The 26,572-nt window shown below is 42.8% G+C and overlaps 1 protein-coding gene across 5 annotated transcripts; it reads left to right on the forward strand.

The window, feature by feature from the left end:
* Positions 1 to 464: 464 nt before the first annotated feature.
* LOC1279586 (protein numb) lies at positions 465 to 25,289 on the forward strand. 5 transcript variants are annotated; one of them, XM_061655361.1, is made up of 4 exons: positions 6,163 to 6,841; positions 21,273 to 21,907; positions 22,072 to 22,320; positions 22,387 to 25,289. In XM_061655361.1, the coding sequence occupies exons 2-4, from the start codon at positions 21,830 to 21,832 to the stop codon at positions 23,806 to 23,808; spliced, it is 1,749 nt and encodes a 582-aa protein (XP_061511345.1). In that variant the 5' UTR covers positions 6,163 to 6,841; positions 21,273 to 21,829; the 3' UTR covers positions 23,809 to 25,289. The 5 variants fall into 5 exon arrangements, with proteins under 5 accessions (XP_061511348.1, XP_061511349.1, XP_061511345.1 ...); XM_061655362.1 differs by lacking the exon at positions 6,163 to 6,841 and adding an exon at positions 19,371 to 20,214; XM_061655363.1 differs by lacking the exon at positions 6,163 to 6,841 and adding an exon at positions 19,371 to 20,139.
* The last annotated feature ends 1,283 nt before the right edge of the window (positions 25,290 to 26,572 follow it).

Below are 26,572 nucleotides of genomic sequence, written 5' to 3' on the forward strand. Positions count from 1 at the left end.
CAGTTAACGTTAAATGAAATGGTAATAAATAGTTAAACAAATAAAAATTAAATTAAATGATTTTTGATGATGATTTTTAGTTGATCGCGTGCTTTAAAAAAGTCAGTTAGTTGTGCTGTAAGTTTTAAAATAAGAGCATTTGAATAGACCCTAGAATTCCTTATTTAACCGATACTAAAAGATGACACCCTTTAGGTTTTTACCGTGTCGCTGTAGAATTTTCATGTTTGTTTTACAAAAATAATTTTGTAAAATTATACTAAAATTATATCTTTCCTTAAATTTCTCGGAAAACAGTCCACCTCCTCTAACGCCATGTGAGTGTAACGAAAAACAAAATGTGTTCCAATTTGCCCAACCAGTCGAACAACCAGCGTCCAGTGTGCCAAGTTCGGATCTCTCACGGAGAGGCTACATGGAGTCAACGCGCACGCACATATCGTGGGGATGCGATTTTCTTTCAGTTTAAGCCCACCCCTCACGGCGTTTGCTCGCGAATTCGTACCAGCGTGGTGGAAATTGTATCGGCTCCGATTTCCATGCCTACTTTGGCCTACGGTGCTGGCATGGAGCTGTACGGAAAATAGCTTTGCGGTGGCCTGGATCGCTGGTGTTCGAGTTACCGATTCTTTCTCCCCCATAGCTGCACCACACAAAGGCAGCTGCTGCACGCATTCGTGAACAAGGAGAGCGCGTTTTTGTCGGAGCCACGACGGTATCGGTACGGGTACGGTGCCAGTCCGAAAATCGCTAGTAACCTGTGATGGCCAGTAGACTAGAATCCAAGCACCGTGTATCGATTAAATTCTCACTCTTTTCGGTACGGTAAGTGGGTGTTTTTCGTCACGTCAGGCTCGCAATGAAAATTTCTTGCATACACACAAACAAATGCTGGCGCATGCTGTCGGGTTCCACCGTTCCATCGCGATAGCATCGCTGTTTGTCGTTGGAATTGTTCCGTGTGTCTCAGCCGTGGTAGTCGTGCGTGCAGTCATATATGCACGATAGGCTGCCAATCCTGTCCAATTTGTGATTATCGCAAACAGTAGGCGAATTTCTACCCCACCAGGCGGGAGAAAAGGTTAACTGCGAGCTAGTGTGACCGAGCGAGTTGGTGCTTGGAGCGTGAGTTTTCCATCGCCGGAAAAGCCCGCATGGAGCATCGGTGTGTTGGTGTGCAAAGTGTTCACTGTGTGCGGCTACTCGTCGTCAAGTGCCCGAAAAACAACAAAACTTCCAGCGCAATGATCCCTGGCGGCTTGTGATTTGTGAGAGAAAATCATACTTATGTGCACATCCGCTTTGCTCGGTCGAATCGAGATTGTGTTGAGGGTTTGAAAAAATTGCCTGTTTGCTTACGTATCTTGGGTTTGTGGGAATGAATGAAAAGAAAGAGTGCTGAAGCAGTTGTAAGCGGGTAAAACGGTGAATCAAAAGTGAAACTCGAATTTTTAATTGGTACACAACAAATAAGCAGCCAAGCCGCCGAGATATGCTACACTTTCCTTCCCTGCCGTAATCGTATCCGCCCTCGTTGCCCTCTCAACGTCATCATCAGGTGTGGTGAACCAAGCGAAAGGCTCGTGATAAATGGTGTGAGAAATACCGCCTGCATAGTGCATTGTGATAGTTTTGCTGCTGCTGCTGCTGCTGCTGTTCGTTCGTTCACTGCTTCAGCGGTTCAGTGTAGTGGAGCAGTAGTAACACGCCACAACCCCAACAACAACACATCGAAACGTGGCCGTAATCAGTCACAACCATTGGGCTGTATCGCACGATTTCGAAATCTCACACACACCTGCGGCCACTCCTGTGAGTTTGATGCACTGTGCTGTGTGCCCCTTGCTCGTGTTCAGCCCATTATCGCTGAATCGATTCAGCGTTGCAAACGGCGCAACCACAACACTACCTTCTAGATAACTTCTAAACACATCGCCAAACACACCGACAACCCTACAGACGGGTCAGGTAAGTTTCGTTTGCAGCTTTCAAATGCTTTGAAATAATGTAGAATTGTGAAAGGATACACCTGACTTACCCATAGGAACGCTGCACAATATTTCCTCATTTATCAAACGTTCTTCAAGCAGTATATGGGATCAGTTACCGCACAAAACAAACATTCGGCAGGTTTTGCAATTCGCCGGAATCGTTATGTAACTTTTCGCGTCTTCCTTTCACTATCGATGGAAGCAGCAGCGTGCCAGCGAGTCATCTACATTACTGGAAAGATCATTTCAACCCGGTCACTTTGTCCATGTACAGGAAGAGCAAAATTATGAATGAAATCAGCACAAACGAAAAGTCAAGTGCCGTCTGCACGCGAAACTCGCCGCCTCCCTGATCAAATCCCGCTGTGTTACTAGGATACCATTTATGGTTCGGTTGCGATTGCAGTAATCTCGGTCTGTCTTAACCACCCATGCCGCCCAAGTTTGAAGTTTGGAGTTGCAGTGTCGTGCAAATTGTGTAATCCAGTTGACCTCGTTTTGCTCGCCGACCGTTACAAGGCACTGTGCCATGGGTGGCTTCTGCTGCACCATTCCGTTCACATCTTTCATCATCATCACCATCATCGTCATCATATGTCGCTTCGGAAAAGGAACTGTTTTCGAGCGAAAAATACGTGAGCGGTTCCAGCAGTTGGCTGGTGGCCATGTGTTCCGTACGTTGTTTTCTATACTTCTCTCACTATCCTTGGGTTTGATGTTACTACAGTTTCTTTGATCGTGCCATTTTTTTTTTTTTGGCGTGAGCAAACACATGGGCAACCACTAGCAATCACTAGGGTTTACTGATGCAAAACGAACAAAACGACACCATAATGTCAACTGCAAGCCGATCTCTTGGCCAACATAAACGAGTTGACATTGTCGCACCCTTTTTTCCATTGTTGCTACCTCCTCCATGCCTGCCTACATTGCTGCTACCATGTGGGAGGCATTTGGCAACGATTTCTCCAGCATGCAGTGCGGAGGCAAGCACCACTACACGGTTGTGTTCTACACTTTTCTTGTACTATACTTCCTTTCCTGTTAGTTGATACGGTGTGCAACGAACCGGAAGCAAATTTATAATTGTAACTCAAAGCAAAGCATCCGGGGAGGCCGGTACACTATCAAATTTAGCAACCAGTCGCGAACGTGAAACTGTAACCATGAGTGCGTGACCAACTAAGTAAACGAGATTTCGACCAGACAAATTCCGTCGTCTGAAGAAGATCAGCTCATTTAAAACATTCCGACGTGGTATTTAAACTTTGGTTGTATTTTAAGTTCACTTGGAAAGCGTTAAGCTATATAATGGTCATCGCATAGTATTTGAAAAAAAATATACAAAAGTTTATAGCTTTTTATAAAAATGATTTTAATCGAAGATATTTTCATATAAGCATATTTTGCATAGGCTATTGTACAACTGGTTTCTAATTATATGCCTGGATAACACTCCTATCAGTGTGAAAACTGTCAGATGATGTGGAATTAAAACAAAGTTACATCTCAATGAAAGAATAAAAAGGGTATTCCTACCAAATATTCATCAAAAAACAGAAAAGATCACTACCCAGTCTAACTTCTGAAACTTTGTGCAACCAATAAATGTTATTGACGGAATTAGTCTGGTATTAGGTATTCCTTGTTTCAGGTAAATAATCTAGTGATGTGATCTATGACTTTAAAATAACAGATTTTTCCTCAATCTTCTTTCTCAACCACATGGAAAAGGGCACTTAAGTTTTGCTCAAATTTCGATGCAACATTCTACATTACTCATCTCATTGATTTATTTTATCAGCTTCTAAAGACGATACTATGGTTTATCTGACATATGTGAGATTATTCGTTTATCTTATCTTGTTTGATTATTAGTCATCGGTTGTATGATCGAAAGAAATGGCCGGCTGAATTCTACGATGCACGTCCGGGGACCAATATTTTACGTGATCAAAAAATGCGATTGATGGAAACTTTTAAAAGAAAATGTAATAAGCCGCTAGCTTGCGTAAAGCAATCTGATGTAAAAATGAAGGATACATTGTATTCTAATAGGGGCACGCATTCTCAGATTACAAAACAAATCAAAGCAAAGGTTGTAGAATAAAGTCTATCACAAATCACTTCCTAGTAAGGATCGGGCGTTTCATCGTATTAAATTCTTTTTTTCAACTCAAAGATGTATTTGTCCAATCCAATCAGATATTTCAATAATCAAATTGTTCAATGTGTGCATCAAATCATTGAAAATAAACAAAAGGTTGGTAGGATTTACACAATTGTTTGCTGGTGTAGATTAGATCAACAATTCAATGTTTTTCAAATAAAAAATAACAACCACTAGAATTAAACCTCTGTTGTGTCATGGATATATTTACCTAGCAGAAAGATATATATATATTTTATTAACGATGCGTAATTTTAAATAAACATATGGAGTATGTTTTAAATATAACATCTCCTCGATTTTGGTTAGTGCATTGAGAATTTTGAATTTGTAAGATCCTCATATATAATTGCGCACATTAACAATCCTAGAAAAGAATAATGTTTGAAACGTGTGTATACTTATTCCCTTTATTTATTTCTTTTTATTTGTCAATCCTTCGATATAGTTGATAGCATTATTCAAAACAAATTCGTAAAAACTCCTCACACAGTTAAGATCATGAAATAATTTTTGCCAGCAGTAAACAAGTTGTACTCAGGGACATATGTTAGACGAGCACACGTGTTTGTGAACAAAATCTCAGTTATTCCGTTAAAAAAAGGAAATCAGACACACTGCATACTGCACACTGTCTCCGAGCTACCACAAACAAAAACTATTTCATTCAACGGTGTACAGACCGAACGATGTTGCCAGCAAACGGACGGTCTTCTACTGTTCAACTGCTTCGCACTGCACGATCAAACAACATAACGAAAGACACATATGTGCAACAAACACGATTTCAAACGGCTTATGCACTTAGATGCTTAGGGAAGAAAGAGAAGAATGTATTATCGGTATTCAGCTGGATTTTGAGAACAAAATTTTGCTCGTTTAAATATCTTCGATTCTCTGAAAAATTATGAAAAAGATGTTGAAAAATATAAATTTTATGCTATTTTATTTTTTGTTAAAATTCTTAAATATATTGTAGAAGATCACTGATCATTGTGCAGTTTAAAACAGTGAGAAGATGAGAAGTGAGCTCGAAATTGCCACAGTGAGAATCGCACACCTACCTGCGCGGACACAACGGTGCAAAACAGTTCGTTCTGTCCAAATAAAAATTAATTTAGCTCATGTAAATTTTCTTGTTTGCCGATACCTAAAAACAAATCTTGAATTTAATATAAAACCTTAATATAAAAATTTATTCTCGTGTTGTAAAACAAATTCAAATATTACTCAAATAAATAGAATGAGTACAGGCGGTCCCCGAGATACACGGTTAATGGGGACCGAAAACGGCCGCAAAATACCGCGTATCTCGAATTTCCGCGTAAGTCGAATCTCGTAATTTTCAGCCAAAATATCATTAATCTTCGTGTAATTTTGCAAGTAGGGGATGGTTTTAGCCACCAAATTAATTATTTGATATGTTTCTAATGAATTGAACAGTTTGAAACCTTTTTAAATGGTATTTTACATTCGATCAATACGGAAATTATTTGGTATTTCACAATGGATGTGTCAAATCAGTACAATTTGCTCAAAGAACTGTGAAATTTAGAAAACCGCGTATCTCCGAATCCGCGTATAAGAGGTACCGTGTATCTCGGGGACCGCCTGTATACTATTTGGTGATAAATGCAGCAAGTGTGTCTCACTGTGCCTAATTTCGAGCAACTTTATCATTACCAACATTTACTAAATTTTAAATCGGCATATGATCAGACAAAATGTGTAAGCTTCAAAAGATAACATTTGGTGAAACATCCATTTTAATACTGAACAAAAACAAATATTATAGGTAGATATTCCCTTGTTTTGGATAAATCCGCCCTGAAGATCATAGCCTCAGCCGTTCCCTTTCTTGCGTGCGTGTAAGCAGCTGTGTGCGTGAACGTTTCAATATCCAGACTGCGTGTAAAGGTGTGCGTGCAGCTGCTGCGCACCGTTGCATGGTGGTGTTAGTGTGGTGCAGCAGAAACGGTTCAAGTTCGACCGTTACGGGCAGCGTCGTTCGTTTTGCACGCCGTTCAATGAAATAGTTTTTGTTTGAGGTAGTTCGGAGGAGCGTGTACGGAGCGTGTCTTTCGTTGCCGCGGACGTCCACAGCGCTGTTTTTCCACTCGGGTAGTGCGTTTCGTGCGGTGTGAGCGTGTAGTCGATGTTGTGAATCGCTACCGGAGTGCGTTTATGGAATTTCTATCGGAACCATCCGTGTGCATCGATTAGATTCGGGATTGTTTTCTATTCCATCCAGTCCCGCGAGTGATGATCATCGCGTCTAACCTTTGAGTTGCTGGCTATCATGATCAATGAGCGTAGCATGTATTTATCGGGCAGCTGCTTAGTGGTTGGGTTGAATTTATGAAATCGATAGCAATTATGTGCCCCGAAGCTCAGGCAGTGCCAGCAGCAACCTTTCCGTATCTTGCAATAACTGTGGAAACGAAAGTGCGTGTCTTTTGTGGGAAAGAAAAGAAATCGTCTCAATCGTAATGCAACCGACCCGAGTGCGCAGCAAATTTGGTGATACCTGGATACACATTTGTGTGTGAATCAACGTCGTCCCACCGCGCGCAGTGGTAGTGAATGAGTTTCGTGGCATTAATTATCGGGGCTGCTTGTTGTGGAAAACCGAAATCTCGAAACAACCGGAGGAACTCCGAGCTCTGGCAAAGACGAAAAGGTAACAAAAAAGCTCATCATTTTTCGGCACAGCCAAAAACGCGAACGAAATAACGTCAGTTGAAAGAGCGTACGAAGAAGGGGCATTAAAGCACAATAGAAGATAGCAAAACACACACACTCTCGCACAAACGCTACAGCACAAGTCGTCGTTCAACACAGCAAGCAAATAAAACGAGAGAAAAAAAACCTGTTGCAAAAAGTTCGATGTCCCTCCGCTCGGATCTGCTGGTCGAGTTGGCGAATTGCAGGAAGATGTCGATCATCGCATACCAGGAGTGGTGCAAAATGTTGGGAAAATGTTCTACCCTTATGTTTAAATTATACGCCTCAGTCTTTCGAGGCCCATGCTATGCGCAGGTACTTAAAATACTCACCACTTCCGGTCAATTAGGCGTTTCCTGGAACGATCGAAACCTGGAATCGAACCTCTAAGCATCAGCATCATTCACCCCTCCCCCGATCCTCCCATGTTTTGCATTTGAAGTCGTGAAGTATCGAACCGGATTGAATCACAGCAGACGATCTTCAGAACCTCATCATCACAAGGCTATAGGTGAATATCACGTTCGGTTCGTTGAATACCAACCAACTCTCTATCCCGAGAACTCGATCTTAGCCGAGGAAAGGAGAGGGATGTTGGAACACCTTCTTGCACGCTCTACCCTCGTTGAAGCTGGTTTTCATGGCTTCGCATACCGTTTCGTCGCTGTATTGGCTGCCCAAACCGGTTCCAGTGTTAGTTTTCTTCTTACACACCGGACTACACCACTCCAGGGCCACGGATGCTGACGTAGTTCTCGCTTCGAACGACAACTCTTCTCCACGGTATGAGGATGATGTGTGTGTGTGTTGTTGGACGGTTGGGGACGACCCGTTTTGTAGGTAGAGATCTGTTGAGCTATGCTTTGCCTTTTAAACATGGTCACGGTAAATTCTCTTTAACTGGTTTTAGGGATGATAAATGCAGCACAAACAGAATTTTGCATTTTGCTAATTTCCATCGTACGAGATCAATGGAGCTGGTATCCGATCCCGGCACAAAGGATTTTTCCTGTCCTAATATCCTACTTAAGACGAATGATCCACGGGGAAGCGTGGAACCCAAGATGAAGAAGGTTCTTAGATTTGCGGATAGATTAGTTCTTGCGGTTTTTAGCCTTCAATTTCTATGAGAACTCGAAGGTCCAGATTAAGAATAAACCTACGACACGATAATCCTACCAGCTCTCTTGCACCTCATTCGGCTAGGATCGGTTACAGCTGTGAGCTTTTCGCAGGACAACACGCGTTCACCCTTCAATGTCGTTCATCCGGAAGACGATGTGTTTGCGATTCTGTGCCGCACAAAAATGAATTGTTTTTCGTGTCACACCATATTTATCTGTCCTAATCCACCGGAGATGCGTGCGAAGCACGTGGAACAGGTGAATGAATCCCTCTAGGGAAATAGGATGTTCAGCTTAACCCGCAAGTTTCTTATCGGTTTACTGTCCCGGGTGCTGGTTGGGTATTTTCCTACCTTACATTGAGTTGATCTGAGAGGTGCACGGTGTTGTCCGACTGAGGTTACAACGGGTTTGCTGGATTTTGCTTGTCTCGCGGTTGTAAATGTCATTAAAATCTCGCCCACCATCTTAAGCAAACGTCGCTATTTGCTCTGTGAAGAAGCAATCCACCGTACGGCACGTTTGTGGCCCCGGTGGATAGCGTTTGTTGTTTGGAATTCGTTTATAACGTGACCTTATATTGGTTCGCGGGCCGGGGCCCGGTTGATGACACATGTTGTGAGCAGTGGGTGAGTGATAACATACCTTCACGGCTTCACAGATCTTACTCGGCCGCCGCACACAGCATCCTCACACACACGGTTTGTGCAGATACGATGATGCGGCTGGCCAGTACCGCCCCATACTTTTGCTTCTATAGCCGTATTGCGCTTGTTTGCACTGATAACTTGTAGGTTTTCTTAGATGAGGCGAACACGAGGTGCCAATTTAGCGGTTGAAAAGTGTCTGGATATGGCTACTTTGACTCTAGCCCGTACGCCCCTGTTGCTCGAATGCGCAATGCGCGCGAACTACACTACACACGTTGCTCGTTTTTTTTTTTGAAATGCCTGGGAACATACGCCCGAAGGAGCCATATCTTTTTGTTTTGCCAGTGTGTTATGACGGGTGTGTAATAATAAATGTATTAAACACATTGCGGAGCAGTTGTGGTAGGGGGTCACAAATTTTTAAGAGCGTATTTTTCAGGCAACCATGTATCCAAATAACGAGCTGTATTCTTTAGTTTGAAGATATGTGCGGCGTGAACTGGAAGCTCGCTTTTGTCTGTGCAGGTTACAGTTGAAGGTTAGGTTGGAGCTTTTCCTTTTCCTGTAAGAGGACAGTGAGTGGCTAACAACGAATGTTTAACTGCATTTTGCAGAAATTAAACCGTTGCGAGTTAAAGAGTGTCTGTGTTAATCTTAAGATACTTGCGCTGAGTGACATTGAGTGTGAAGAATCTAAATTGTTCGAACTGGAGTATATTTATAAATTTAAATTATTAAACACTATCTTTCAAACTTTCGTGAATATTATTATAGTTTGAAATGATTGAAAGCTGCGAGAGTGCAACACCATCCTCTCGTAGGTTGTTTGCTTCATCTTTTCGAGATCGGCCTCTTTCAATCATACGTACACACACACACCACCACCGTCTTTGGAACGTGTTGTGTTGATCAATGCGCAAGACTCAGGAATGTTGGCTGGTCTGCGCGGATAAGAGGTGGGCAAAAACCTGTTTGACCGGCTTAGTTTGCTTCGTGGGGACCACCGGGGCTCCGGCTTGAGCCACGGGAAAGGGTAGTAAGTGGACGGTTCCTTCCCAGTGTGTCTGGCTGGAGCCACCTTTTTCTTCGATCGCGTGGTAGTGTTGGTGTTGCTGCTTGCATTGCAGGCACTGCAAAACAAGTTGCCACGCAAGAAGCGGACTTTCCATCACCACCTGGGGCCTGATGATGTGTTTTCTTGTGTGTACGTACTCTCGTTGTTTTCTTCGGCTGCGTTTTGCAAACCCCACTCCATTCTGGGGTCGGTTTTGGACGGCTTGTGCGTGCAGATCTTCGTGGTTTGGCCATTGCATGAATCATGTTTTAAGCTAGAAAGCATTCGAATCGCCAATGGTGAATGGTTGTCAGGGGAATGTAATCATATTTGGAAGAATGTGGAATGGAATTTGGTTGAAACACCGTATGCAACAATGTTCGTCGAACGAGCAATGAAATTGTGTGCAAAATCAGTTGCAATCAACACAAGTGCGTGCGGACTTGGCTGCTTGTGTTAGGTAGTTGTATGGTTGTGAATGTAAATGTTGTTAATTTCAATGCTTCTCCTGCTAGTTACTCATTATAGTTGATAATCACTTTAGCTTGCTGTGTTGTGTTTTAATAGAAAATCCTACTAGTGTAGAGCACCTTCTACAGCCTCATATCTCCAATACAAAACCCAAACAATGTCAAGATGGAAAGCACGTGGAAATCTATAAGCCGGAAAACTCATCATATGGCAACACCTGTTCGGGGTGTCTATTTGTCGGTGAACCCTTGCAAAGTTGAATGCCATTTCCATACCATTCAAGGGCAACAGTTGACTCCCGTGTTACGGTTCATTAGATGGCTTTCCTTTCGTGCGAGGGAATTTCATCCTTGATTTTCCCCCGCGAGAGGAGCTACGTTACGGTAATGTTGCTGCGGCGGATATTGTAATCGATGGTGCAAACATCCTTCCGGATGATTTACACTGCTTTGTCGTCCTATACAGTGCAAGAAAGCAAGAAACGTGCATGATACTACTCTATCCGCCTACGGCTCTCGGTAAAGTTGATTTCTTAAACGAAACTTACGACATTGCCGTGCCTATCATCTGATGCTTGTTTCAAATTTTTATGAGAAACAGGAGTAATGCTCAATAGATGTTTACTGTTGGTTTAATGCTGTCGTGTGCTCTATATTCAGCACATACCCAGAAACAGTATGGTTGCAAAGGACGAGAAGAAACCGACAGTTTACAGAAGGCAGATGGAGAAAGAATTCAACAGCAGCGGGCCGGCACCATCTGCTCACACATATTTACGGCATGCGTCGAAGAAAGAGGGCAGAAAAGGTATTACACAAGGAACATTTTTGGCTAGACACAGCATACGAGTAAGGACCAGCTGATACAGTTGACTTTTCCTCCGTGTGTCTGTTGGTTGAGTGAGCTTCTTTGGCATTAGGTTTATTGTACTTTTGATTTCACTATAATTCAAGAATCAGAAGACTTCAATGACAGGAAGAGATATTGTATATGTAGTGATGTTTAAAAGCGATATGCTATTTTCAAGGGGAAATATTTGTTTCGTTCTGATTTGCACACGTGTCATGACCATACGCAATGAAGGCTTGTCCATGGACCTTGAAAATAGCAAAAACTGTACATGTTACAGGATGTGTTTATATCTATAACAGTTTACATAAAACAGTTTACTATTATAAGGTCAGTTTAGCACATTTTTGTCAATGTTTTATAAATATCTATATTATGGACATATATTTTTATCTTCTTTCATTACTTGATGATTCAATACGTTTAATTTTATTTTATTTAATAATTTTATTTTGTTTAAGTTACGCTACAAACATTCTTTTTACATTTTTATATGTATTTGTAGAACAGCTTTTTTGTGTGTCAACATTTTAGTCCAATTTTGACGATTGTTGTTTGATGCGATTTTTCTAAATTCAACCCGTACAATGAGTAGCTAATGGCCAGTAATCGGTTTCTATATTTGACTCCCAGCCTAGCTTTATTAAATTATGTTAAAAAAAGGAAACGATTTCCCCTCGCATCGTGATACGGAGGAAATGGTGGCACAATAAAAATCGAATAGAGCAAAAATTAATGGTGGCAAAAGAAAAGGGTGCTAACAGCATCTGCGCTCCATTGCTGACGCGTCGAACACAGCAGTTAACTTATGGAACTGTCCTTGACGAAATTGAATTAATTATCGACATTCAAGCGAAATACCACTGCGTGCGGCTGTATCACTAGCCTGCTCTCTGTGCCACTGACTGATCGGTGGCATTTACGAACGGAAAGAAAATCTACTAGTGTTTCGGGACGCGGGGAGTCACGCCAACCGGCCGGCCTAACAATCCAGCACTACTTAATTAACACAATTAACAGTGATCGGAAGCATAAGCCGGGGTGTCGGGCATGCTGCTGAGGGTAGTTTGTATCTAGCACCCTCGCGCGTGAAACCATCAAACACTGCGCCACTACCACGATGCTGGCACGATAGATGGAGCGGTTCAAAATCACCAATCTGTGTTTGTTCGTGTGTGTTTCTCTCTCTCTGTGACTCAGTATAGTAACATTAAAGTGGTTAAAACTAATATCAAATCCCGTGGTATGCTGGAATGCTAATAGTTTATTAGTGCATAACGCAGAGCATGGAGTTGTGGTTCCCGTCGATGAGACATGAGGGAATGATTCATCGCTTGAAAAGGGGAGGAAGATTCACTTCAATCCGTATTGAGCTCAATGACACCCTCTCGATGACTCATCACATTCACCTGGCCGGGTGTGTGTTAATGTGGGTTGTTTGAGAATTGATGTGGTTTAGCGGGTAAAGATCAAATAACGGATATAGGAAATGAACAATGTTGGTACGGTGTAACACCGGGATGGATATTTATTTTTTAATGTATTTAGCTAAGATTTGTCCAGATAGGCTGTTCAACTCCGCCTAAATCTGTTGTGCATGTTTCAAATATTCACTTAAGTCGTTGATTCATATGTTACCTTTGATTGTCTGTTTCATGTCCAGGTGCTTGTATGTCCTAATCATTCACGATTCATGCTTTATAGCTACACGCTTAGAAACATCTGTTAGACGGTTCAATGAACATTGCTGTTAATTTAGCCAGCCAGCAACAACTTGCAAATCAATCCACTCCATGGAAAGGTGCTGGTTTCCTCACAATTGGTGTGCGGTTAGCGTTGGAATTGCACATCTATTGAGGCGGCGATGGATAGAAGTAAACATTTTTATCAAATTCAACCCATTTTTGTTCTTATTCTTATTTTATACTCTCTCTCTCTCTCTCTTTCTCTGTCTGTCTGGCGAAAGCTGGCTCGAGTGGCGGATGAAAATTACCTCCCTGTGTTATATGCTCGTGTGCCAAATAAAGGGAGCAACCTAATTTACACGCATCGTGTGAAGGGAGTGTGTCGGCTCATAAAAAAGGGGTACTGCTCTTCACAGTTACTTTGACCCAAAATCAATTGGGCATCCAGCTAACCTACCTGTTGTTGGCCACCCGACTAGGGAAATTCAATAATGCGCTACATTAAAGTAGGTTTGGAAATGTACCGCCATCATACCATTAGCAATAACAGGCTAGCAACTTGACCCTTCCGTACTGATTGGGAAACCTTTTAATGAAGAATGATTTTTTACCACTTTTCAATTACTTTTTTGTTTCTGTGGGTGTGTGTGTGTGGTGTTATTTTAGGGATAGGAAAATACAATTTAGATGAAAATTGCAAAACCCCATTTTACATGATATATACAGCTCAAGCGGAAGCAATTATTAACACGTTCTCCAATTGATGCCAAAAAGGATCAGCAGGATATCCTGCAACTGGTCGCTGGCTAGTGTAATGTCGTCACTGTCACTGCCGATAGAAGATCCCCCTTGTTGTTCGTTATTCTCACCGGCCCGAACGAAGAACGTGTGGAGCATTCGGTACAGAATCGATGATGGTGGAACGACATCGGCCACAACGATACACGTCATACCATTGCCACCCTCCTGTGTGGTGGACCCAATTCTGTATCGATGCACTTTTTGCGCACTGCATTCCGCCGGCATCATTGTTCCCATTGCCGCCACACATGCTATTGATACACAACCAGCACCAGTTGCAGCAGCGCGGGGTGAATGAACGAAATATTGAACGTCGTCTCGATTGGTAAGGGGCGGATGATGGGAGGAGGGAGTACCACAATGGTGTGTGTATAAGACGGTCTGCTTGGGCTATATAGACGCTGGGCGAGCGCGGGTCACCAGTGATTGATTGATTGAGAGGAAGTAGCGTGGGAAGAAGGACAGAAGAAGTGTTATTGCTTTCATTTGTCGTTTGAGAACCAAGCAGAGACTCGATCGATCTCGACACATTACAAGTGATTGGATTCCCAACCACACTAGACTGCAGAGTAATATTTGTACTTTAGCAAATAATGTTAAAATATTAAAATGTACCACTTTAGTGTGTAAATTAACATTCGCTCACACAAGTACGCAGAATTTTCCTACGTACGGAATGGATACAGTTTCCATACATTTACTTTATTACTTTCTCATTTTCACGTATCTCTTTAACACACATACATGCACAAATTTATTCAATTACAATAATTAGCTGGTCATGAAAATAAAAACGGCGATGGGTTGGTGGTTCGCGCCACTAACGGCTTCGGACGATTTCTCGCATCCACGTTTTACTTACCCTCCCCCTTTTACATGCGCAATTCCCACGCTTATTTATTTTGTTTAATGATGGAAAACTGCATCCCTCGCACTCGCATCGCACTCTTCTCCCTATTTGAAACAGATGAAAAGCGGTACGACCACGACCACCATCCGCCGGGCCCCGGGACGCACGGTCATCACCAACCGCACCACCACCATATGCTTTTTTGCTGTTGTTATTGTGGCTCTCCCTTTTTCGAATCGAAGCATTTCCCTGTTCGATAAGACGCGTACCGGGGTCTCCGGATTGCATTCAGAGGCAATTTTCCCGTAGGCTTTTTTTTCCTCTTTCTCTCGAACCAATTCTCACAAAGGAAGTAAATTCAGAGACGCGAAGCTGGGATTGGATTTCTTCTGCAGCTGAGTGTAGGAGTTCAAGATTTTCTATCGACTATTTAGGCGACGGTTATTAATTCGTTTGTAATTTATGAACCAGTTAGGTGTGTTAGTCGAGCTATTCTATAGCGCTGCGCTCGAATCTCAGTCCCTTATAACTAGGGTCGCGATGGTGCAGCAGGGGGACAAATCTCAAGGACTCCCATTGAAGTACCATCACCCCACCCTGCCGCCGTGCTGGAGAAGTGTTTTCATTTCCTTTTTAGTTGGCTCACAAATGACAGAAAAAAACAGCATCAACGGAGGTGGGAAAAGTTTGGGAAAACAACTTAAAAAAGGGTCCCCAGTTTTTCAACGCCACTGTATAGGTTTCAAAAAAGGCGAGATTAGATTTCAAGCGAGCGAGACGAATATGGAAATCGGAAAACTACGGGCGCTTGCATCTCATCAAATGTGTGAAAATTATGCGTTACCCGTGTGGTGGTGGTAGCGCTAGTTAGTTAGTGGGTTGATATGCTGGAGGGGCGTAATGTCGTAGAATCTCGGCACACGACTCAGTTCGCGCGCCGCTTCCACACTGGAATAATGTGCATTGAAAAGTTCCCTTAAATCACGTACCGGTGGTGTGTACAGACGTAGGGAATTATTATGCTTTCACTGCATGATATAGGTTTTGGCTAGAGGAATATATTCGTTTGCTTGTATATTTTTCACAGCAAATCGCAAGCAAATGGAAGTGATATGCTTTCGTCTTGATTTAGTCGTTGGATGCTGTAGGCCATCTTCAGGGGATTGCATCTAATCCGTGACCGTGCGGCCGATAGGAGATCTCCCGGCAGACGTTTCATGTACACACACAATCCGGCACTAAGCCGGAAACTCTCTTGTGACACGTGCGTGATTTAATATTGTCGCAGCACACACCACCAATGTGTGAAACGTGTTCTTGGTTGCTTTCCCACTGTGCGGATTGTGTAGCGTGCACAGAGCGTGGTGAACAAACTAATGTGATTCTGAAGGCTAATCATGTTATAATAGTCATTAAAACTGAAACTGAAGTTGTGTCAAAAATGTTCTTTTTATCTGCTTAATTATTGTCTGCCCTTGCCAAGATGGTACCTTTTTTCTGTGGCTCTCTCTAAAAAACACATTCACATAATGCTGCGGACCTCAAAGTGACAGCCAAAGAGTTGAGGTCATTGTATAAAGAAGAAACAAAGAAAAAAGGCACAGAATTGAGAATTCAAATTACACAACAGCGGGTTGAATACAACACACCGTATGGTCGAGGAAGCATAGCGTCCCGGCGTCACGGTTACCACCGACGTCCTGCTGCTGCTGCTGCTTGTCACTCGCTTCCATTCCAATATTGCACCGATTATACGGACCTATGAAACGTGTGGTGGTGGAGTGTCATCAGGCATGCATCAGAGGTAGCAGCAGAAGCATATGCGGATACCAGTAATGACAAGGGAAGTTCGGAGTATAGTATTTTCCCACCAGCGCGCACACACCACCGTTCTGAAGTGACGTGGTGAGTGAAGTCGGTAGGTGGGATCTCCCATCACACTGCTGGGCCAAGTTGTGTCGTTGTGCGGGAAGTATGCGTATGCTTCTGTTTTTTGTTACATACTTTTCCTCCACCCTTCCCTCGGCGTGGCAGCAATGTGGTGGAGGGATAAACGGATTCGGTTCGCTGAGCAGAACGGTCATAATCGTCCTCCTTCCGGCAGGAAGGGGTCTAGCTTGTGTCAATTGGTGGACACACAAAAAATGTGTCATGCAGACTGCCCAGACGCGGAGGCAGAGGTCAATGACAGTCCGGGGAAGGAAATTTGGCTACTTTTAGTTATTTGAGTATTTGAGATTATCATTTTAAAATGGTTTGATTTGGGATGGTTTAGACGAGTGAAAGTATTTATGCTTCTCAAAATATAAGAACGTTTGCATGAAATCGGACAGATGCTTAATTTTTACCCTCTTTCTCACGATCCAGGGATATGCAGTATTTATACGGTGTAATAATTTGTCCCGTTTGAGAAGAAGAATTTTCACATCATTCAAATTGTACCACCTCATGGATGACCACCGATGTGTTTCTCATTTGAACCACGGAGAACCTCACGGATGAGCTGAGCTGCCGGAACACAATGGGGTGTTTGAAGAATTCCCAACCTTTCCCGGGACTCTCTTCGGCCGGGAAGAAGGGATTATCAATAGTACAGTTTGATTAAAAACGCGTCCAAGCTTATTTGGCTTTAGTTGTTGGAAAATGCCATGCCAAAGACGTCGACCCTAACCGGAGGGGGAAATGATGGTTGGTGTGAAATTTTCCCAAGCATAAATTAGCAAAAAAGGCGCTCTTGCCCTCTCCTTCTTTCTCGTTCGGTACATCATTTGATACCGTTTGCTACGACAACGACATCAGCAACAGGCGCGTCGCCGTCTCGAAGGTCAAAAGAAACGATGAAGACGAAGCGATCGTGGAGAAAAGAGCGTAACGAAGGAATTCGCTAGATTTGGGTTTTATTTTCCCCCTTTGCGATGTAGTGCGGCCGGTCGGGCTTCTGGAGCAAGCGATTGCACTGTGAATAATACGCCAGTTTCGGAAGGGGAAAGTTCTAAGTCAAAATCTCATCTCCCTACCTTTTATAAGGATGTTGGGATTTTCTTCACGTTGTGCATTGAGGAGAGTGGGAAAACGAGCCGCACAAGAACGACTGGTGGGAATTCTTGGCATCTCGGTGCGAATTTATAATACTCAACGACCAAGAGCGTACACACAGCCTTCTCTATTCGTCAACGCAGCTCTGACAGGGAGAGGGCACCAGGGCTAGGGTTTGTGACGACCATTGTTCCGAAAATCGGTGCCATATACTCATTGTTATTTACCTCATGTGGATGTGATGCCGCTCGTGGAAAGGTTGTGGTAGCTCGGTTAAGATTTTGCGTGCTGCAGAACCGAACCGATGGTGATTTTCTACGCCAGTCGATGATGATGGAGTTCGTTTTCCTGTAGGAAGGAAATCCGGTTTTTAATGTAGGGGGCGTCTGCATTACTCTCACATTCAAGCACGAAATGACTCGCCTTCATATAGGCGATAGAGTTGTAGTGGTGTGTGGTATATGTATGTGTGGCATGATCGTTACCACTTTCTGACTCATGATAAATAACAAATCAGTTCATAAGACAGTTTCCGCTCCGTAACAAGTGCTGTGCCCTTATTGTATTAGATGACAATATTTTTTTATTTATAGTTAATGTTGATGCTACAGGATTATATTTTGCAGTTTTTGAAAATTGGCTAAAATGTTCGAAACAAAGAACAAAGAAATTCAATGTAAAGAAACCATGCCTGGCCTTCGGTTTGCGCCAACACGGCAGGCAAAACCCCTTCGGGTAACCATCCATCTAATACTGCATGATAATCGCTTAAAAGGTTCACATACCAGTAACCTAAAACCATGCGTCGGTCTCGACCTTCTACCATTCGTCTATCGGGGGCTCCTTGGTTAACTTTCGATTGGGTACATATTTGCCATTGCATTGCTGTGTACCACACATATCGATATAACCACCACCATGCGGCTATGCACAAGAACCCAACATTGCATTGCATTAGTGTGGCCCCTCGCCGTAGCTGCTCGTCGTCGTCGTCGTCGTGTTGCTGATTGGTCGGGTTCTACCGACCTGTGCTGCATGCAATGTTGAAATGTTCTACCATCGCGGGGGAAACCCTGGGAATTTCGTAGGCTTGCTGTATCGCAATGCATGCGATACATAGTTCTATCTAATAACGATTGAAACAGTAGACCGAAGGGGCCTACACATATGCATTTCAATCGTATCCTCGATTCCTTGCTTTGAGGGGGAACGGTTAAAGGCTCAGGAATGATGAGATCGTGTGAATTTTGTGTTTCGTTTTATTGCGATCTTGTAGCAGAGTCTTCTGATTGTGTTTACTTTCTCCTGGTAATGAACTGCATGGTCAAATAATTGAGTGGCGGGTCACCTAGGAAAGGTCAATTCATACATACTGCTCGGCTAGAAACAAATGAAGGAGGACAATTAAGGGGTACCCAGAATGGGGTGATTCTCTCGACGTGGCTAAAGTCTTCCATAACCTTATCCCATTAATCATGTTTTGCATATTAGAATGGTTTGGTTGTATGTAAACCTTCCGGGCACACTAATGATATCCGGCGTCATCATGGCTTAGCAACTATTGTTACATAATTTGTCGCGACTTCGTGGACGCACCAAACGCAAACTGTCCCGGAGACGAGGGAAATTCATATACACATTACATACAATGTATAATGATGTTCTTAGTACAGTCTTACTTATAGCGTTAAAGTTGTGTATTGGTTACTTGAGTCCTCTTCTTTCAAATATAAACACGTATGTTTTATTCGCTAAACTGATTTTTAGTGGCCTAATAATCTAACATGGGAATGAAAGATTACTTATCTTTTATGTGAAGAGTAGTTGCAATATTTTTAGAATAACAAAGAATACATCAATCTGAAGATGGCGTTTCGAATGACTTTACTTTTGGGATAGTCAAGAAAATCCTCTCCATTATATCGTATCTTAAGTGCAGTAATACAATTAGAACAATTTATAAGATACTCCCGGAGAAATTCCAATTCCATCCGTTAAATAGTTTATAAAATCAAAAATAAAAAGTAAAACAGTTCCAGCTCTTGGGTGGATATAGTGTTGGGTCCGTTCTGCAAGCGGAGCTAGACGCACATTTAGATATTGAACGTTGAAGTGGTGTGGTGTGTGGCGTCAGGTAAGCTTTGGGTAGCGTCCATACTACCGGTGTATTGGTGCGAAACAAACATGCCAATACCGTTACCATAGCAAGAAGGGTAGGGCTGTAAAACGTTACACGATCACCCACACTGCTCAAAGACGGCAGCAGGTTCCACGAGAGAGCGAGAGAGTTTTTAGAGAAGAAAAAAACACAGCAATTTGTGTTTGGTTATTTCGATAAGCTGCATTCGGTACGGTGGCCACATTGTCAGTATTAGGTTTCACATTCGAACCACGCACACACGACCCCGAGTACTCGCGCTATTGGTGTGAGAGAGGGCACACGGCTAAGCCTAACGCCACCACTCGAATACATCTCTGCGCGACGTCATTATCGAACCACCGCCGTGTTTGAGTGTTCTGTTGGTTTGCTGCTGCTGCTGCTGCTGCCGTGTGTGCGTTTCATTTACGAACGCAGTCAAAGCAAGCGGCAGCGGCTGGGCGTTTTTTGTTTTGAACGTCGGCAGCAATACCTTCGTTAGTACGCGGCGGGTGTATTATATCTGCCGTAGACATAGCAGAGCTGACGTCGTCAAGACGGTGTCAGGGTCGCGTACACACCATATCACGGGAACAAGTAAGCGGCAAGCTTTTCAAAGGAAACCACCCCATCCAACTAGCTGGAGGGATGTTTCTTTCTCTTTTTACAATAGTAAGTGATCAGTGCAGAGATCGGAAACAGTCCTAAGGGGTGTTTTAGGAAGAAAAAGCTGGAATGCTCCGTTGTCAAAAAAAAATCCCATTAACTAGTAGGAAGTGGTGCAAGCAACTGGGTATAAGCGGAATATGGAACAGTGTGGTAATAATTTAGTTGAGATCGTCGTTTTTTTGTGTTGGTGATAAACATTCTTCTTAAGAAGTGCATGTGCGGGAAGGTTACTTTCCGTAGGCAGCAGTACAACTGCTGCAGGATAAGATGTGTGAAAGTGGATTTGAATCTAATTTTCTCACATTTAAACGCCCATTTACAAGAAGTGAAATAGCTTCTCAGTGTTTCAATGAGCGATGTAGTTTGTCGTTGATGAGCGTAAATCCTATTCCAGGGGTAATCCGGAAATACAATTATCGATCACCGTTTCATAATCGCGCCGCACTGGATCGATACGCGTATTCCCCCCCCTGTGAACTCATAATTTGAATACTTTTGCGGGTTTCTTACGCTTATGCATTTTGAAATAGGTGCTACCTTCGGTTTAGGAATGGGTCGTATGATTTAACACACAATCCATCGCACAATGCAAATTTTATAACAATTCGTAGCCGTAAATGGGATGTGTAATATGGCAATAAAAGTCGTTTAATGTTTGATCCAGGCAGAAACATACTTTTCGGATCATTGTTATCTGAGAGTGCTAGTTACATTTCGGTAACGGAATGCTGTCGTCATGCCATGGATTATTAGTCAGTGCAGGTGCGGACGAACCTAATTACTATGGCTTACGAAACGTGATACACGTGATTTGGTGTGGTTTTCTTTAAACGAGTAAGCTAATATTATAATCTGTTCAGGGTAAAGTTATTTTTACGCAAAATTAAGTATTCTCGTTTACATCCATTAGTTACAAATTTTCAACATTTCCTGAAGAAATTCGGTGTGCTATCTTTCAACTGACATTAATTGCTGTTCTTGGCGTAAACAAATCGAATACTTATTCACACGTCCGCGACGCTCTCACGTATATCATCAATCGGTGCATTTTTCTTTTACAGTGAAAACCTTCCAGCAGAAACCAGACAAAGTGACAGGTTCTTATGAGTCATGACATAAATATGACCAAAGCTCGCTCTATCTTCACGCTCCTAACCACCGTGTTCGGTTGAATCTTAAGCGACAGTGCTTTATAACTTGCAACGATCCGTCGTTACTTTACGATTGCCGCTGGGCGCCTGTGTTGCAACAAGACATCACACCCGAGAGAGAGAGAGTGAGACAACCCTTGGCCACAACAAGCCATAGTGTGCCATACTTGCAAAACGACCTCGACATCGAAAGAAGCAGTACCGTTGTAAAGCACACCATTTAGCAGAATTAACTTGAGCGATTTTGCTTTACAAACGCTTAACGTGCTTTTCTAAATGTGATAAATCAGCAGCTAATCAGTGAAGGCTTTAGCACACGCGGAAGACAACAATTTCCTACCTCAGTTCAGTCGTTGAAGGTTGAAATAACTCGAAGGGAAAGAGCAGAATCGCTCTACACCAATATTAGAAGAAATTACCTCGAGTGCTTTGTAAGCGCCGATTTGCTTCACTAGAACAGCGACAAGATGGGTAATTCGAATTCATCACACGAACCTCTGGAGCGCGGTTTTACCCGCGGAACGTACGGAGATGTAAAAAATGCGGTTAGTACAAATTCAACACTCATCACAATACTAATGTCGGTGTATCCTTTCACAATATATACATATATTCACTATATAAACATAATATATTCTATCGTTTCAATTGTAATAGTTTGTCAAATAATAATGAGATTTGCTTGTTTGCTTTACCTACGATGTTGCAGAAATCAGCTTCATTCCGACAGAGCAAACGATCGCCTAAAAAAATGGATCGATTGCGCAAATCATTCCGAGATTCATTCCGTAGACGCAAGGACCGTGTTCCAGAGGCGGCAAAGCCCCACCAATGGCAATCGGACGAGCAGGCAGTCCGTTCGGCTACATGCACTTTCTCGGTGAAGTACTTGGGATGCGTAGAAGTATTCGAATCTCGTGGGATGCAGGTGTGCGAGGAAGCGTTGAAGGTGCTACGGGTAAGTCAAATCCATCGCAATATGTAGCAGAATGTAATCGAATGTATGTGTTTTATATGTTTTTAGAACTCGAGGAGACGTGCAATACGAGCTCAGCTGCATGTGAGCGGCGATGGACTTCGCGTGGTCGAGGATGATACTAAGGGGTTGATCGTAGATCAAACTATCGAAAAGGTTTCGTTCTGTGCGCCGGATCGTAATCACGAACGAGGCTTTAGTTACATCTGTCGGGATGGCACAACGCGTCGCTGGATGTGCCACGGTTTCCTGGCCAGTAAGGACTCCGGTGAGCGACTATCTCATGCGGTCGGCTGTGCGTTCGCAGTATGCTTGGAGCGCAAGCAGCGCCGTGATAAGGAGTGCGGTGTCACGATGACATTTGATATGAAAAATTCCACCTTTACGCGTACCGGCTCCTTCAGGCAGCAGACAATGACGGAAAGACTGGCTGGTGGGACCGATACAGCGGTTGTTGCCCCGCAACAGAACAACAACGCGCCGAAACCGTACAATCCGTTCGCGATTGAGCGACCACACGCGACACCCTCGATGCTGGAACGTCAGGGAAGCTTCCGTGGATTCACGCAGATTGGGTCGGCCTCCCCGTTCAAACGTCAAATGTCACTGCGAATAAACGATCTTCCGTCCAATGCTGAACGACAGCGAGCTTTTCTCGAACCAGGCACTCCCCAGCGGACGACCGTTTCGCCCATTCCGGAGGTATCTCCGCAGCCCACGGACACCGTTAGTCAGCTGTGCCAGGAACTGAGCCAGGGATTGTCGCTGCTTACCAAAAACGATACGGATGATTTTTATCTGAACAAAGAGCTGCATCTTAAATCATCGGTCACAACCGCCACTACAAACATCACTTCTAGCACAATGGCAACTTCCTCATCGGTGACTATGAATAGTTACGTTCCTGGGCTACTGGCTCGCAACGGTCCGAGCGATATCGGTCAGCCGGCATTACCGAACTTGCCGACGCTATCAGTCGTGCCAACAATCCCACCACGATCTATTTCGCCGCTCAACAAGCAGCAAACGCTGGATCTATCCGCCCTTGGTAGTCACAGTGGCAGTAGTGCAAGTAATAATACGACTCACAGCCTTGGCAGTACCGGTGGTAACAGCAGTAACAGCAATAGTACCGCAACCATTAATCCCGTTAGCGGTGGTTTCCCAGCAGTGGCAGAAACGATAGCGGTCGCTTCTACCACCACATCCTCCTCGTCCAGTGGAGTCGTTCCAATCGAAACGGCATCGCCTTTGCCTAATCCAGAACAATGGTTGGGACAGATTGTAAAGAACGTATCCCCTTCTCCACGGCGTGCCCCTTCACTGCACAACCGCGCAAAGTCACTGAACGCTGCCGATCCGTTTGACGCTGAATGGGTAGCGGATGTAGCGAAGCCGGAAATACATAGCACGAACCCTTTCATTTCGCCCCCAAAACCTCCGGCCCAGACGTTTCAAGTGCATCTGTAAAGTGCAGTGTCATCGCTGGATCGCTTGCTCCGTCACTACTGCCTACCTATTGCCTTTTCTGGGCCGAAGGACAGAGCAAGCATCGTAACAGTGGAAACGCATTCCGTGCGCTTCCGCCTTTCCTTGGTGCTTTCGGGGTGTTTATTATGTTTTGGGGTAATCGTTGAATGGTAGCTAAGTGTATCTGAATTATTTGATTGTTATCGCACCACATCGATGGAAAGCTTGCCGAACCCGGGAACCAAGGGACGAGCGACTTGTCCTCGAAAACGTTGCGATTTATTGTTTAAGCCAGACACGTTACACTCTGGGACTATATCTACTTACGTGCGACCAGCTACGGTGCTGTAACAGTACTTAAGCGTAGTTTTGAACGAAACATTCTCATGAGCAGCATTTTATTATATGATTATTTTTTTTTCTTACTTTATCCAACGAACGGGCGATTAAGTGAACTTATTCTACAATTTGTTTTCTTACCTAAAGTTGACACTGGTAGAAATGCTTACGTTTAAAATCCAGTTTCATTCCGATACAATAGAAAACTATCTGATTTGAGATTTACAAAAAGAAGCGTCCTAATCAATATTCTCATGTACTCCATCGTTATTGCGGTATTACTTTATCCTAAACTTGTACGACACAGTTCTGTCTACAGAACAGCATATCCAAGAGAATGTTGCTAGTATTTGTAACGAAGGGAGTAGCTTCATTCGAGCGGTAGGCAAACCTATACTTAAACTAGCCCAATCTATCTGCTAGCAAACGCAATATTGCTATTAACAACCTAAGCAGCTTAACCTACTATTAACCCGAACAAATGGAAAATAAAATGATCAGCGATATGGCTTATAAAGCTTTACCTGTAGTGTATCTATCCGCTGGCTGTGCTAGGCTCCCCGTACCGGAAAAAAGCACGCCGAAATAGCTATGGAAGTATTGCTTTGAAATGGTTGCGTAGCAGAAGCGGAAACACGGAACGGGAGTCGCACACGATTAGAGGTACCAAGCAGTCAGTTGCAAGTAATCACAAATAAAAAGTGTAGTTTAAAAGCTGCAACTGTAGTGAATAGTATAAATTAGCAGTACTGCACAAATGTAGTTGCGAATGGCCCTGTATGGAGCAGCAATGCAAATGATCCAAATTCCCGCGAGATAACAGGCCGATCTAATGTACTTAATTAAAAAAAAACGATAAACGTCTAACAATACCAGCCTATCAATCGTTAGCAATTGCAAGCGATACTGAAATTTGCTGTTGTTTGGTTTTGCTGAAATGAAACTAACCGGCAAGATGGTCGTATCCAAATAAGAAATCTGGCAAACAAACCTGTTCAACTTCTGGCAGTCGTGTCTAAAACGTGGAAAATTGAAAAGAAAATATAGCAAACGTATTGTGATTACTAATATATACAACTATTAGCATAAAATTATGGTAATGAAATAAGAAGGAGCAAAGTAAAGGAAACATTGAAAACAAATTTAACAATTTGATGAAATGAATTAAATTACGAAAGAAGTATGCAGCACACGAGAAATCCTTCAAACTACAAACGAAGAAAAAAAAACATCTCAAATGAAAGGACACAACATTGACAATGAACACGAACGTTCTTGCGTGCCTGTTCTAGTTAATTAAGCGTGCAAATGCTACGCAATAGTATGCGACGCCTGTCCTGTAGAAACTTTTCTGTCTATTTAAATTGTTGTCGTTTTAGGTTCAGCTGGCGATTAGAGAGAAAACAGCAGCAGTAATAGCGAATGTAAATTCAAATGAAATCATCATATCCTTGAGTTTGATGTATTTGCGCTTGGATTATATTTTGTACAGCAATTAATTTTACACAGACGTACATTTTACAGCTTTTGCTTGTAGATATGTGTAAATATATGATAGGAATGAAGGTGTTTAACCTTCCTCGTTTTGTTTTACGCGATCGCCCTTTGAAGAAGTTGTTCAAGTTGGTCGATGGTCTATAAAATTGTTTTTTTTTTTGCCGTTTGTCAAATAAGAAAATGAGCCGCATGATTGAAATTAAATCAATGACGAAGTAATGGGGATAAGCTGTGTCTCAAAACACAATTTCACTACAAAATACAGAAACATGTGAATTCTGCTTTGCTCTGATAATGCAAGTAGCGCTGATAGATAAATACAATTACTTCTACTGTCTATCAAATAATGTCATCAACAGATTGTCCAAAGTTTCAATGCATTTGATGCATTTAGTTTGAAAGAGAACGAGAGAAATAAGAAGAAAAACCCATAATTTGTCCCATAAGTGCACCTGCCAAAGCAGATATCCAGGAAAGATTTGGACTGCTGCGTATTATTACCGAAATTTCGAAGACATATCAATTTTCTATCCACTTTAGATGATGCAAACACCTACTGGACGCTTGCTACTAGTATATGAATGACCGAGACTAATTTACGAGTCAAAGCAAAATTAAACTCTCCCGAAATTCAGCAAACGAACGACACAGTATACACTTATATACACCGAAAAGAGCTTTTTTTGATTCCCAAATCTGGCTCCCCGTTTTGTCAAACACTTATTGAATGTTTTTATACACAATTTACCATTGGGGCAATAGCGCTCTCAACATGCAAACTACTGGAGCACTGTTATTGGATAGCTTCTCATCATTGGATGGCACACATAATACATTACAATGTAATAGTCGTATCGAAAGGTTCGAAGCAAAGAAAACAAACACACACTCATAGGAACGATAATAATATTTACTGATAGTTCATTTC

This window comes from Anopheles gambiae, chromosome 3 (genome assembly GCF_943734735.2).
Source record: "Anopheles gambiae chromosome 3, idAnoGambNW_F1_1, whole genome shotgun sequence".
Taxonomy (NCBI): Eukaryota; Metazoa; Arthropoda; class Insecta; order Diptera; family Culicidae; genus Anopheles; species Anopheles gambiae.